This window comes from Eptesicus fuscus, chromosome 16, assembly GCF_027574615.1.
Source record: "Eptesicus fuscus isolate TK198812 chromosome 16, DD_ASM_mEF_20220401, whole genome shotgun sequence".
Lineage (NCBI taxonomy): Eukaryota > Metazoa > Chordata > Mammalia > Chiroptera > Vespertilionidae > Eptesicus > Eptesicus fuscus.
In genome coordinates this window covers 9,966,340-9,981,956 of record NC_072488.1, presented here as the reverse complement: position 1 = coordinate 9,981,956, position 15,617 = coordinate 9,966,340, and the positions used below count along the sequence as shown (strand labels likewise).

Here is a 15,617-nt window from a genome sequence, read left to right as displayed (position 1 = left end):
TTGCAGGTGCTTTTCTCAGACCCAGGACAGCTCCCGAGCGCCTCCGTGGTCCTCACTCCGACGACATCTGCTGGCAGGTGGCTTCCTCCACAGCAACCATCCTCTGCGTCCTCCTGGGCCGTCAGGGATCAGGGCGTGTGCTCCGTGGCTGCCAAAACCTTGTGACGGTGCACAGAAGAGGTGGGTGTGGAGTGGGGATGCGGGGCTCACAGAGCAGAAAGCTCCTGGGCTGAGCTGAGCTGAGCTGACCACCTGAAGGGCAGTCCTCCCGCCCCAGCTGAGTGGCCCGTCCAGCAGGCAGGGCTCCCACCTGAACCTCCTGAGAGGCCCACCCGCTGCCAGAGCCCGTTACCTCCCAGACACGGCCGGTGAGTGAACGCAGGGATCAAAGATGGCCCGAGAGGCTTGTCCTGAGCCTCCCTCACTGTCTGGATTCAGAACCATGCGGAGATTTGGGGGCACAGCCAATCCTATCGTGTGTGATATTATTTGTGGATCTCCCCACCCCCCGCATGGTCCTGCACCAAGTTTAACGAGTACCTTACGATGAGAAATCTGCTCTCTATAAACACCTATATTTCTATACATTTTACACTTTAGGGTTTTTACTCTGTCAAGTTTACTACTTGAATTTAGTATATGGTCCTTCTGAAAACTTTCTATCCTGGATAAATTATGAGGAACAAAACGCTGAGCCTGGCTTGGGTGTGACAAGTGGGAGATGGTAGAGGTGGTAGAGGTGGTAGAGAGAGAGGAGGGCACTCGGGAGGGAGCTGGGAAAACCCTCCAGTCCACCCACCAGAGGGCACCCCCAGGTGTAGCTCCCACGCAACGTCATTCCCTCAGGGAGTCTGCCTCGGCCTCTCCGGTTCTCTCCCTCGCCTTGCTTTGTCTGAGGGTTCAGGGGAGTCCACTGCCTCCTCTCTCCCTGAAATCCTGCCGCACACAGAAGCCCCCAGCTGCCCAGGTTTTGGTATCGGCAGTCCCTGCCTGGTGCCATGCACCGGGAACTTGCCCAGCTCTCACCGCGTCCTGGTCTTCCCTCCGCTCTGCCTCCAGGCTGAGGCTCAGGGAGGGCCTTTCAGCCTTGGCCTCCTCGCGACTTGGACGCTTTCCCTGCTGAGAATGGAGCCGTCCTTTTTCCAGCAAGCATAGCCCTTCGTTTCTGTAGGGAGAGCCAGAAAGGAAAGGGTCCCCTCAACGATCAGCATTTTTTATTTTAGTTGGAAGTGGATGCGTTCGATATGAATGTGCATATTTTTATGAACAAGAAATCCAGATAAGTAGCATGGCCTTGCTCCAGTCTTATCTTCACCTGAAACCTCTCTGCTGTGTCACCAGCTGAGCCCGTGTCCTTCAGGCGAAGGGACCTCTCACAGGGCCGCCCCTGGGCCTTCCCTGGGCAAACGTACCTTCTCCACCCGGATCAGGTCTGGGGTGCCTCCCTTATTTGCGGAAGAGAATCTCAACTTCCTCCTCTTTCTTCCGGGGGGAGTCCATAGACTTACACCTCTAGGCTAAAATATAAGCCCCTGCGTACTTCAGCAATGCAGTGTTGTCCTTCCTGTCTGGGCTCACTCTGCGAGAAGAGGTATTTGAGGACAAACCCCCTCCTCCTTTTATAGCATATACAGGAGTGAAACAGGATGAAGATGTTCGTTACCCTAAAACCGGGCCCACATAGGTCTGTATGAGACCATGGCGGTTAGGGACAGGGGAGGAACTTACTCTTTTGGACCCTAATATACAAGAGTGATTCTGGGTCATTCCGTCTCTTAAGGCTGCAGTTACGCGTGAGCAGGGCTTAGTCCAATACTCCCTCTTACTTCTCAGTGCCAGGTCCCATGCCCCACCCACAACAGTCATCTTTAAATCACTAAGCCCCTCCCGAGGCAATGTGGGCCTCCCTGCTGGACACGCCAGCATCAAGCACCTCTGATGCCCTCGGCTCCTGCCACACGTTTATTCTTCAAGTTCGGAGCCTCGGCGGGAAAGGGAACGGGAACCTGCTACAGCTCCCCTGGGGGCTTTTCAGGAAGCTGGGGGCTTTTCAGGAATAGACGGCGGCAGGCCGGCCTCCTGAACCGCTGCGTACGAGCTCACCTTCCTCCGGCCTTGACAGGGCCTCTCTTCATCTACAGCTTTGTGACGTGTGCCTTACACACCACTGGAAGCGTACGCACCCATGGTGTTAGTGTGTTTACAGAGCTGTGCGGTCACCTCCACGCTCTATGTTAGAACGTTTCCCTCAGTCCCAGACCTCATGGTCCTTTACAACCACTCCCCATTCCCAGCCCCGGCCCCGGGCAACCAATAATCTATTTCCTGTCTCTATAGATTTACCTCTTCCAACACGCCATATAAAGAGAATCAAACAATAGGCAGTCTTCTGTGATTGCCTCCTTTCTCTGACTATAATAGTCTTGATGTTCATCCAGGCTGTATTAGAACTCCTTTTCCTCTGAATTGCCAAGTAGCGATTATTCCCTGTATTAAACGCACCACATTTTGTCCCTTCGCCAGTTAATGAGCAACACTTGGGCTGTTTGCAATTTGGAGATATCGTGGCGAGAACACGCACTCGGGACAAGTCTTTATGTGAATAATGTCTCCATTTCTCCTGGGTAGAAACCTAGGAGGTGAATTCCTGGGTCGAATGATAATCTAATGTTTAACCTTTTGAGAAACTGCCAAACCGTTTTCCCAAGTTACTGCATTATTCTACATTCCCTCCAGCAATGTCTGGGGATCTCATAACTTAATCAGATAGTTAACAGGTTCCGTAACCATGCAGAGAAATATCTTTCTTTTAACTCCATCACCAGTTTCTGGAGCTGACTCCCAGGTTACACGCAACGTAGTACGTATCACTTCTCTGCTTATAACACCTCCTCCCTCTGGGTACCCAACTGTAACAGCTACTACCCCACAAAACTAGTCCAACATCACACTTTTACTGTCCAATTCAAGTCACTTTTAACTTACACGAGGCGATAACCATTTTTTTCTATGTCTGTGCTGTCACTTCTGAATGTGTTAGCTACCTGTTCCTTAAAACCAGGACAAGCTCAAGAAAGCTGCCACCGCACCCAGGACCGGGGTGGGAGGTGCCTGGGGTCGTGCCACAGGAGCCTGGCACCGGCCTCAGTGCTGGCTTCAGCACCGCAAAAGGATGGCAAAGGGTGGACACACCGCCAAGCACCTCAAGTGAAGGCTGAGCCGAAGAATGGCTGTCACCCACAAATCAACAAACGACAAGTGTTGGCGAGGATGCAGAGAAAAAGGAACCCTCGTGCACTGCTGGTGGGAGTGCAGACTGGTGCAGCCACTGTGGAGAACAGTATGGAGTTTCCTCAAAAAACTGAAAATGGAACTCCCATTTGACCCAGTGATCCCATTCCTAGGAATATATCCGAAGAAACTAGAAACACCAATCAGAAAGGATAGATGCACCCCTATGTTCATAGCAGCACAATTCACCATAGCTAAGATTTGGAAACAGCCTAGGTGCCCATCAGCAGATGACTGGATCAGAAAACTGTGGTACATCTACACAATGGAATACTATGCTGCCATAAAAAAGAAGGAATTCTTACCATTTGCAGCAACCTGGATGGAACTGGAGAACATTATGCTAAGTGAAATAAGCCAGTCAATGAAAGAAAAATATCACATGATCTCACTCATTTATGGATAATAAAAAAATTATAAACTGTTGAACAAAAAGACAGATACAGAGACAGTAAAGCATCAAACAGAATGTCAAATTACAGCAGGAAGGTTAGGGAGAGGGGGGGGAGATAAGAGATCAACCGAAGGACTTGTATGCATGCATATAAGCATAACCAATGGACGCAAAACTCTGGGGGGTGAGGGCACGTATGGGAGTGGGGGGGGGCAATGGTAATTAATGTACTACAATGGTATTAATGTACACATATAATACCTTAATAAAAAAAATGAAAGGAAAAAAAAAAAACCACCAACTCATTGGCACTGAAATATAAATGTAACCAGTATCCAACCCGGTTCTCTGATCTTTGAACACGATGACCCTGTCATTAAACAATGTGTTACAGATTAAAAAAAAAAAAAAAAAAAAAGGAAGAGCCGAGCCATGGAAGAACGGGCTTACTTGCAAAGAACTGCTTTTTCTTCTTCCCGGGATCCCCGAAGATGAGGAATTTTGACCACGTGTTTCAAATCAAAACTACTAACGTTAAAGTTGCTTTTCACCTTCAACCTTTAACAAGATAACATGTGTGAGGATGTTGGCAAACACAATACTGGTTATACCCTTTCAGAAATTATTGTTAACCTTTGACGCTACGTCCATTGTCTAAAACAGCGGTCACCAACCGGTGGTCCGTGGACCCTGGTGGTCCGTGAGGTCCGAAAGGTTGGCGACCGCTGGTCTAAAATACCGTTACTTCAAACTTGTGAGACGTCCTAGGCATGTGAGAGTTGCTGAAACCAGGACAGAAACTGGTTTACTCTTTCCCGAGAACCTACTGGGCGAGGCAACGTTTACAGCACTCCCCTTCCACTGGGAGTGTATGCTCTAAGGTAAAAAGAGGCCACAGCGATTGTGTCGTTTATAAGTAGAAAGTGTGTTTCCAGGGGAGACCTAAACACTCCATCGCCCGGGCCACCTGGCCATCGGGTGGCAGCCGGTGCCCTAGAAGCCCGCAGTGTAGCCCCCACTCAGGAGTGGATTGGAACGTTGACACTGGCCCTCTGAAGGGCACCCATTTGCTGGCACGGCTTGTAGCAGAGCTGGCGTGGCTCTGAGGCCGCCAGCCGGAGCAGCCCCTGCCTGGTCCTGCAGCTTCCGGATCACAGACAGCGCACCCTTCCACCTGCCAGTTCTGCACTGAGACTTTGGGTGTTGTTCCTGAAACCAGGCCCTGTGTCTTAAGGCCTCCCAGGGACTCTGTGAGCAGTATACACCCCCCAAAAACGGAATCGTTTCCTAGCATGGCTTCAGTGGCGTGAAACCAAGAGTCCCGGCCATTCTTCTATCTGACGTACTCAGCACACTCAGCATGCAAACGGTCACACACCAAAACTCATGGAAAGGACCCGTCTGGTCTGACTTCATCAGAATGAGTTTTCCCCAGAAAATGTGGACTTTGACATGTTTTGAGTAAAACTAAAGAAGTGGGTTTAGGAAAGATCTAGATTAGCACATAAAGCATAATTAATGACAAAAGTGTGTCCTGTGTTAATATGTCCAAAAAGGGCATTCAATCAAAAAAATCACAAGACATGCCAAAAAAGCAAGACAAAAAAAAACACACACACACTTCTTTGAGGACTGGGTTTCAGGTCTTTTTGACAGTCAAACAAAAATTATAAGAAATGCCAAAAAAATAAATAAATAAATAAATAAAAAAAAAAGGCAAGATAAAATAACCCACTGTCAAGAGATAAAGCAATCATGCCCTGGCTGGTTTGGCTCAGTGCATAGAGCGTCAGCCTGGGGACTGAAAGGTCCCAGGTTCAATTCTGGATGTGCCCAGGGGCGTGCAGGAGGCAACCAGTCAATGATTCTCTCTCATTATTGATGTTTCTATCTCTCTCTTTCCCTCTCCTTTCCTCTCTAAAATTAATTTAAAAAAAAATTTTTTAAGAGAGATAAAGCAATCAGCAGAACCAGATTCGGAAATGACCCTAATGTTGGGACTATCAGAGATTTTAAAATAACTATGAATAATGTGTTAATATAATGGAAAGGTGAATGATATGTATGAACAGATGGAGGGTTTTACAATAAATTAAAACTATATTAAAAAAATCACATGGCCCGGCCAGCATAGCTCAGTGGTTGAGTGTTGACCTATGAACCAGGAGTTCAGTTGATTCCCAGTCAGGGCACATGCCTGGATTGCAGGCGTGGTGCCCGGTGTGGGGTGTGCAGGTGGCAGTCAATCGATGATTCCCTCTCATCATTGATGTTTCTATCTCTCTCTCCCTCTCCCTTCCTCTCTGATATCAATAAAAATATATTTTTTAAAAAATCAAATGGAGTCCCTGCCGGTTTGGCTCAGTGGATAGAGTGTCAGCCTGCGGACTAAAGGGTCCCAGGTTTGATTCTGGCCAAGGGCACATACCCAGGTTGTAGATTTGATCCCCTGCAGTAGGGATCCTGAAGGAGGCAGCCAATCAATGATTTTCTCTCATCATTGATGTTTCTGTCTGTCTATCTCTCTCCCTTCCTCTCTGAAATCAATAATATATTTTTTTAAAAAATAAAATGGAAATACAAAAATAAAAATCATCACATCAGCATGGGATAATTCCTCTGATAGGCTCTTCAGCATAGGGGCACAGCTGAGGAAAGACTCAGTGAACTTAGATAGGTCAGTAGAAATTGTCTAATTAAAATACAAATAGAAAAAAAAAAAGAACAGTATCTAAGAACTATGTAGCTATGGGACAAGATCAAATGCTCTAATATACGTATAATTGGAATCTCCAGAAGAAAAACAAAGAAAGAATAGGATATAAGAAATATTTGAAGTGATAATGGCCTAGAATTTCCCCCAAAATAATGAAAGACATCAAACCACCTATATAAGAACCTCAGAGAGCCCTAAGTAGGATAAAAAGAAAGAAAAGGGAACAAAACACCTAGACACATCATAGATTAGCTAATGAAAACCAAAGACGAAGAGAAAATCTTGCAAGTACCCAAGAAAAAAGAAACATCACATGCAGAGAAACAAAGACAAGAATTACAGTAGATTTCTCATTAAAAACCAAAAATGTAAAAATAATAACCATGACAAAATTTATATCACTATCTCAAGAAAAAGTTTTCTAATCCCAATGAGTTCCATAATTTCTACAATATTAACCATTACCTGCTCCTTTTACAAAAGTCACTTTCTATGTAGCTTGTAGACAGTTTAAGCCACTCATTTGGAGTCATAAAGCACCTTGAATTAGAAAGTTGTGGAAATCTGCAATGCAGTTTGGCCTTCTCAACCTCTTTAAATTCTTTCATTGTATGTATTTTGCCTGCAAGAAGATTAGCAGTATAACTTAGCACCGTTAAATGCAACTGTCATTGCTCTTGACTTATGAAATCATGTAACGGTTGGAAACTACGTACCAGTCTCACACTGAAGAAGAGTTCTTTTTTCTTCATCTTTGTCATATTGTGCCTTTTTCAAAGGGTCACGAAATGGTGGGATGGTAACCTACAAAAAAAAACAACACATTTCTTTGAGGACTGGGTTTCAGGTCTTTCTCAGTCTATCCTAAACATCCATGTATGACCCGTGTGCTAGAAGAATCAAGAATACAGTATCTACAGCCCTCGCTGGTTTGGCTCAGTGGATAGAGTGTCAGCCTGAGGAATGAAGGGTCCCGGGTTCTATTCCGGTCAAGGGCACACGCCTGGTTGCCTGTTTGATCCCCACTAGGGGGCATGCAGGAGGCAGCTGATCAGTGATTCTCTCTTATCATTGATGTTTCTATCTCTTTCTCCCCTCTCCCTCTCTGAAATCAATACAAATAAATAATAAAAGAATACAGTGTCTACAAATAATGGCAGTCTAACCATTACGTATGTTTAACACACTACAAAGAGAAGGGAGCATTCCGGTACATCTCTTAGTAAGGCCTTCCAATCGTGTTAGTTCGTTTCAATAGTCTCTCCAGATCATTGTGGCTATTCTAGCTACTATACCCAAACTCAACAAGTGGTAGTTTCTTAGAGATTAGTTATAATGTAGAATCTGAAACCAAATCAATGAATTATTCAAACTCTGCTACATTAAAGTCCATTGGTCTGTCTTGAACTTTGAATGGATCTTTTATCCATGTCATGAATTGATGGTTTGAAAATGATCAGCTCTGTGAGTTATGTGAGATCTTCCAAATGTTAATACATTTCATTATACAGTAACCACATTTACTAATATTATTACCCAACTCATCAGTGAAGCCTTTGAGTATTGGAACACTGTCACATTCACTCTGATTGCTCCAAAATTCACATTAAAAGCTCACATTGTATCACTGGCAACAAATACTGTCTGTTGTTTTTGAAGTGACAGACTCACTTTGCTAATTTTCCAGAAAATGTCTGCCAAATGCCAGAGATTTAATAACCATAGTTTTGTAAGTCGTTAATTCAACTAAAAATGGTGTTCCATGAAAAAGATCAACCAGTCCAGCTCACAATTCCAACAATCCCACTGCAGTTCCGTTTGCAGCAGTGCTGCTCTCTGCATACTTCCCATCCCATGCTATTAAAAAGATGTACTCAAGGATCAAGATTTGATAAAATTAATAATTTTCACTGTTTGATCAAAGATATTCTTCAGTGAAACTGATTTTTTTTTTTTTTTTTACTGTGGGTGCATGGCAATGAAGAATATAAGGACTTCCCGTATAATTTGGTAACACTGACTCAAGCTATTCTAAAGAAGGCACCAACAGTTTTATGCACCATTGCTCTTGTACCATCAGAGCAAATGTCAACACAATGAAAAAGGCAAAAACATTTGGCTCTATTATGAAAAGATATGACCTAATAGACCCCAAAAGAGATTTCAGGCTCTCAGAGGTCTATATACTTCACTTTGAGAACTGGTGTTCTAATCTCAAAGTGCTCGGCTTACCTTAAGAGGTCACCTGCCAGCTGCATTTAGAAAGGCAGCATCTATATATATAAAAGGCTAATATGCAAAGTGTCCCCTTGGGAGTTCAATCAATCGCTATGACGTGCGCTGACCACCAGAGGGCAGCGTGGAACAAGGGAAGGAAGGCCCCAGCCGGCAGCCAGAGGCCCCAATCGGCCTGGCCTAGGGACCTTACCGTGCACGAATTTCGTGCACTGGGCCTCTGGTGGTAAAAGAACAGAATGGAGATTTGGTATCAAAAAGATCTGGTTTCAAATCTCAATACTCCCCCATCCTAGCTGTGTTACTAGTTAGTATATCTAAGGTTCTTATTCTAAACTCTCAGTTTAACTTTCCCCTATAATAATGGGGAAATTATATACACAGAGACACATACTCCAGCTTGGGAGGAGAAAAAATGACCTGCTTTGCATGCAAATGCCAGCAGTTTAAAATGTCTATGACTTAAGGTAGGTTTTAAAGTTTTGTTTAACAATATCCATTATTAGCAAATTTATACATTCTGAAGAACAATTTGGTAATATGAATCAAAATTAGGCTTAACCTTTAACTCAGCAATTCTGCTTCTAGCAACTTACTGAAAAAATTAAGAAATAGTTACAGGGATGTTCATCACAATGTTATATATAACAGCAATAAGTCAAAAACAATCTAAACATTTAAAATGGAATATGCCAAAAAAAAAAAAATGATGGCTTAGCAAGGTACCAGATATGGTTAGAAACACATCTATGCTATTTGCAGCTGTGTGACCTTGGATTAGTAACCTAACCTATCTGTATCTCACTTGTCTCGTCTGTAAATTGCCTGACATGGTAGCAGTGAAGATAAAATAAAATGAAAGAAAGAAAAAAAAGTTCTAACATTTAGAAGATCCCTCAGTGCAAGATAGCTGCTACTAATAATAGAATTCCATGCAATTAGCAATTATTAAAGTTATATATCTACATATGTTGACAAAGGTGCAAATCACAAACTATTAAGGAAAAACACAGGTTACATAACAATGTATGGCATAATCCTATTCTTGTAAAATAAAAATGTGTGTTTACACCTCTATGTAGAAAGAAGTCATGAAAGATACACAGAGAAGTGTAGAGGGCCGCCTGGGAAGGCACATGGGCAGTTTTCTTTAATTATTTCTTTAATTTAACGCCCTGGGAACATGCTTCCCCAATGAGGCTGGACATGTCAGTTCTGACTTCAGAGCAGCCCAGGTGTGGGCAGGGGCGGGACTAGATATGTAAATCTAGGCCAGGGGGCCAGTTCACTGTCCCTCAGACCGTTGGAGGGCCGGACTAGAGTTTAAAAAAACTAGGAACAAATTCCTATGCACAGTGCACATATCTTATTTTGAAGTAAAAAAACAAAAGGGCAAAAACACCCGCATGTGGCCCGCGGGCCGTAGTTTGAGGACGCCTGCTCTAGGCCTATAAAAATAAACGCGCTGCGTGGCTCGGGTCGTCATCGTCGTTGCAGCCTCTCCATCAGAGAGAATGGATGGCGTCCCACCCAGCTCCCAGCTATAAATCTATTTCTGCGTCTTCTTTCTTTATTTCCATTATTTCTCAATCCCTGGCCGCCTCCACTTAGAACCGGTTCGTTCATCTCTCTTTCCACGCGGGACGCGGAAAAGGGAGATCCCGCCATGTCTGGCCCCCCTGCCGCATCAGGCCCCCCCCGCAGAAAAGGGCCAATGAGTTCATTCTGGGTGGTTTTTAAATTGTTTGACAATTGATTTTATCATGAAAATGTGTTACTTTTGTAACAAATTTAAAAGTCTATGAAAATTGTAAACATTACCTATTACCCAATCATGATACAATATTTTCAAATTTTACAGAGGTTTACTTTAATTAGGACTTCGGCTTTCTTGTTCCTTTCTAAGACAAGGAGGTGGGAAACTATTCTTAAGATGAATGCATTCTTAAGAATAGGGTTATACCATACATTAAGAAGACAACTCACATATCAAAAAAGCTAATACCTAAGACATAACACCAAAGTTAAAATAAGAAATCTATCCTACCTTCAGAAAATTCAGGTCCTCTTTGTTTCTGTAAAATGGGTCATACTCCTTTGGATCATAATGCTCTATAAATGCATTTCCCTGTAGGAAGGAAATAAGCCACACATAAGAACAAGAGATGCACCATTCATTCTGAGCATAACAGGACTCGAGTCAAACACACAAACCCATTTTACTGCTTCTGAGTGGCACCAACAACAAGTGTAAAAGGGAAGGGAAGTCCAGGTTCTAAATTAAATTTAATGTATCCAAGTAATAAACACTAGAGTGATAGGCAAAATTCACTTAAAATTTGTAAGATCTTAATAAAGAATTTTGGAACACTAAAACATTTGTGAATTTGTTTTTTAATGCCTACTAGTCAAATATCTCAGATCTCTTAAAAAATGCCAAGAGAATATACATATTTTATAGCTTTGTAAATAATAGAATTCCAGGGGGGAAAAAATATATATGTTCTGAACCTAGAGTTCAAAATTTTTTAAATTGGTGTATAAAATTAACAATTACCTGAGTACAACAAAGAAAACTGATTCTAATGTACACATTTAAATCCAGAACTAACCCTCCTCCTCCATCTGTTCCACATGCCCTGGATTTAAAAGTAGTGTGTGCTGTAATAAAATACAAATGACTCCTATATAGAGTGGGGAGGGGCAGGCTGTTTGAATGATTATGAATAAAGATAACCATCGTTTTTAAACCAACTGGAGGGGAAAAGTGTCAAATGATCTCTCAATACCTTTTTATTGACGTATTTTAAGAAGGTATCTAATTCCCGGTGTCTCCGCTTTTTAATCTTCTTATGTGAACAAACTTTCTCCATTATTTTCTTCTGGAGAGGACCGGCCACATGGTCAACCCATCTTTTGTACAACATCTCTTTTCTTCTTGTGTTTAAGAAGTCCTGATGTTGTAAATACTTATCTAATTCCTAGTACACAGGGGTATAAGAGATGAATATGTTATCTGAACTCTTTCCTGTTCTAAAATTTAAACTTCATTTCTATTCCTAAGAATAGCCCACAAAGTCATTCATTAATTCAGGCATTTACTTGGCTTCTACTGTGTGACACACACACTACACTGGGAAAAGGAATAATGGATAAATTAGACAACATGCCAGCTGTCCGTGGAGAGACACACTACAAAACAGCCACAAAACAACGGGAGGGACAATATAACAAGATATATATATTTGTCCCCAAAAAAACTATCTACACATGCTTTGAATAAGTGTAAAGGTGGTATTTATTAAACTGCACTTCATTTTCAAAATTAAGCTATCCGCTATTAAAGTGTGTATACATTTTTGGGGACACCCTGTATCTGTAGTTAAAAACAGGGACTCAAACAGACACCTGTATAGCAGTGTTCACTGCAGCATTATTCACAATAGCCAGAAGGTAGAATGGAAGCAACCAAGTTCCCATCAACAGATGAAGGTATAAACAAAATGTGGCATATACATACCATGGAATAACACACAGCTATAGAAAGGTGGGGCGGGGAGGGGGGGCAGTTCTGACACATGCTACAACACAAATGAACCTTGAAAACAAAATAAGTGGAATAAGCCATAAAAGAACCAATAATGTAGGATTCCACTTATGTAAAATATCTGGACTAGGCAAATTGATAGAGACAGAAAGTGAATTAGAGGTTAGCAGAGGCTTGGGGAGGGAAGAAAGGAGAGTTATTGTTTGATGAGTACAAAGTTTCTGTTAGGGTGATGAGAGTTTTGGAAACAGATAGTGGCGGTGGTTGTACAAGTAAATGTAACTTTGCTGAATTGTACACTTAAAATGGTTAAAAATAGCAAATGTTATGCTATATATAATTTTACCACAATAGAAAAAATATTTTTAAAATTTTTTAAATATTCCCAAAGTGAAAGGCATTTCAGAGGGGCCTTAAAGAAGGAAGAGTTATCTAGGAAGAGAAGAGATGAGAGAGAAAGTGGAAGAAGAATATTCCCTGGGGGGGAAAGAGACAAAGAGACAGGAGTGTAGCACAGCCTAGTCCAAATGGCCTGCAAAGAAAATGCCTGGTGTAGGCTATAAACTCAACCATTCTCACAAACCTTCTCTTCATCAAGCAATGAAATCATGTCATTATTGGGATCAACAACGTAACAGTTAAAGTGGAAAAAAAAATAGCCCTGAGAGCTTCCTACTTTGTCGGGATTACCCCTCCCAAACTTCAGGTCACAGCACACTTCAACCATTCCTTTTTAAACAACGCTAAAGAAAAGTCTTAAAAACAAAAATAGGTTAAAAATAGGTCACCTATCCCAGTGTTTAGTGGACATTCGCCTTGTCTTAGAATTAAACCCATCCCGCCATAGTTAGAGCCTTGTTCTGACCTAGGTTTACGTGAGTAATACTTGGTTGCTGTGTACCAATAACAGCTCTCAAAGCTCTTAACAATACATAGTGACTCCATCAGAGCCCCACCAAGATGAAGGAGCAAGTGAGAGGTACCTGTGAAAGAATCTCCACAAAGTATAGGAAAAGAGGAAGTCAGTTAAAGCAACCTCAGAGACCCCTTAAACCTAATCCTAGGGGCTAATGAGTGTTTTTTAATTTTATTTTTAAAAACTTGTATAATGATGCTGAACTACATGTAACATGAGAAAAAATTTAAATATATTTTTATTGATTTCAGAGAGGAAGGGAGGGAGAGATAGAAACATCAATGATGAGAACGGATCATTGATGGGCTGCCCCCTGCACGCCCCACACTGGGGATCGAGCCTGCAACCCAGGCATGTGCCCCGACTGGGAATCGAACTGTGACCCCCTGGTTCATAGGTAGGCACTCAACTACTGAGCCACGCCAGCCGGGCAAGAAAAAAAAAAGAATTGAAATATCCTATAGTCAATTCTTACCTTATTTATATAATTTTCTCTATATAATATTGATTTAATAGCTGCATTAATATCTTCTCTGGCAAATGCCTAAAATGACAATGAAATTTTGAAGGTCAAATCTCAAAAGACAAATTATTTATACTATCTTGACTTACATTTTACATGATAGACCTATCTCTGGAAAATTCTCTGTAAATCCAGTTTTCATACCTAAAATGATATCATAAAGTACTATTTAAAGAGTGTTTGAATCTTCCTGCTTTCAGCTAAACTCATTCTAGGGCAATAATAATAATAATAATAATAACTATAATGACAGAAAGCAAACCGGAGATTGTCTGATGGCTGGCAGGGAGGGCGGGATTGCCAAGGACACAAGGAAGAAACTTCGGGAGTATTGACTCCGTTCCTTATCTTGATGGTGGTGATGATTTCATGTGGGTGTGCACGTTAAAATTTATCAGCCTGTACACTTTAAATATATGCAATTGATTGTATGTATACCAACTAGACCTTTATAACGCTGTTTAGAAAAAATAACAATTTTTTAAAAACACACAATACGTATAAATTGTGTGCTTCAAGAGAAACTTGATAACTTCGTTATATTAGAAAAGGTATACAATCCATGACCCATGATTCCACCTTGAGGAAGCTAGGAAAGGAAGAGCAAACACAGCGGTAGGAAAAAAGGAGAGAATGAAACAGAAAACCTGGGGGAAAATGTTACATTTCCCACAAGCCCGTTCTCCACGCAACTGCCCCAGGGTAACCCTCAAGGCGCCCACCCCTGTACCTCCACAAAAGACAGGGGCTGCGGCTCCAGCCATTCTTTGGAGGACTTGAGTCTGAGGGTCCTGTCAACGACCAGGTCATCGCTGTCTAAATTACTCATTGTGCTCCCCAATAGCAGAGCCCCTGGGAGAACGGAAACGTCCGCTTCGTTAGTCACGGGAAGCCCCCCCCCCCTCCTCTGTTTCAGGAACGGTCCGCACTGTGAGCCCCAAGAGGAAGGGGTCTGAACACCGGCCCCCCATCCGCACTGGCCCTAGCCAGGGCCTCCACCAGGGCTTCGGGTCACGTCCCCCGCCCCCCTAAGTTCCAGGCTCCCCACCTGCCCCTACCACACAGCCCCTTGGAAACAGGGGGGCAACTGGGAGTCCTCCTGCAGCCGTTGTCGGACCCAAGGCCCCCAGCGGCAGCTTTCTGGCTCCCGGAGCCACATCGGCAGGGCTGCCCGGAGGAACGAGGGGCTTTGGACAAAAACGTCCTTGTCGCCAAAACCGGGTTGGCTCAGTGGATAGAGCATCGGCCTGCGGACTGAAGGGTCCCAGGTTCGGTTCCGGTCCAGGGCATGTACCTTGGTTGCGGGCACATCCCCAGTAGGGGGCGTGCAGGAGGCAGCTGGTCGATGTTTCTCCCTCATCAATGTTTCTAACTCTCTGTCCCTCTCCCTTCCTCTCTGTAAAAAATCAATAAAATATATTTTTTAAAAAAAAGTCCTTGTCCCCAGCGCCCCGCCTCCAGGCCTGAGACACAGGCTGCGCTGTAACCCTCCAGCCCAGGCTGCGCCCCTCCCCCCCGGGTCAGCAGTGCGGGCGCCCCCCGCCCGCCGGGCACAGGAGGTGCTGGCCGCACCGGGCACCTCTCCGCCTCCCGAGACCGGCCGGACCTTCGGCGCCCCCGCCCCGCGCGGGGTCGGGCCCGACGGCCCCCGGCCCGGGAGGCGGCGGCGGCTGGAGGGTGAGCCCGCCCGGCCCAGGGCCTCGGAAGAGAAGGACGTTTCGCGTCGGCGTCTCGGGTCGCCGTGGCAACAAGTCCGCGCGGCGCGGAAGCGCACGGAGGACCCGCCCCCGGGCCGCCGGCTCCCGAGCCCCGTGCAGCTGCGGCGCCGCGGCCCCGTCGGGCGGGGCAGGAACCTGGCAGCCCGACGGGCGGACGTGGGTGGGCAGGTAGGTCCTGGTTTGCAGCCCGAGTCGGAGCGCTTCTCGGTGAGCGCCAGTAGCTGGCACGTGGCCGCCCGCCCGCCTGCCCCGCGTCCGTGGACGGGCGGCTGCCCGC

The 15,617-nt window shown here is 44.4% G+C and overlaps 1 protein-coding gene across 1 annotated transcript; it reads right to left on the bottom strand.

Moving 5' to 3' along the window:
* Positions 1–36: 36 nt before the first annotated feature.
* Positions 37–15,254, bottom strand: LOC103283156 (protein FAM228B). Its single transcript, XM_008138358.3, has 10 exons — positions 15,195–15,254; positions 14,353–14,474; positions 13,575–13,643; positions 11,426–11,617; positions 10,684–10,764; positions 7,118–7,205; positions 6,867–7,023; positions 4,136–4,243; positions 1,027–1,165; positions 37–158 (listed from the first exon to the last, which is right to left on the bottom strand). The coding sequence occupies exons 2-10, from the start codon at positions 14,449–14,451 to the stop codon at positions 129–131; spliced, it is 963 nt and encodes a 320-aa protein (XP_008136580.3). The 5' UTR covers positions 14,452–14,474; positions 15,195–15,254; the 3' UTR covers positions 37–128.
* Between the last annotated feature and the right edge of the window lie 363 nt (positions 15,255–15,617).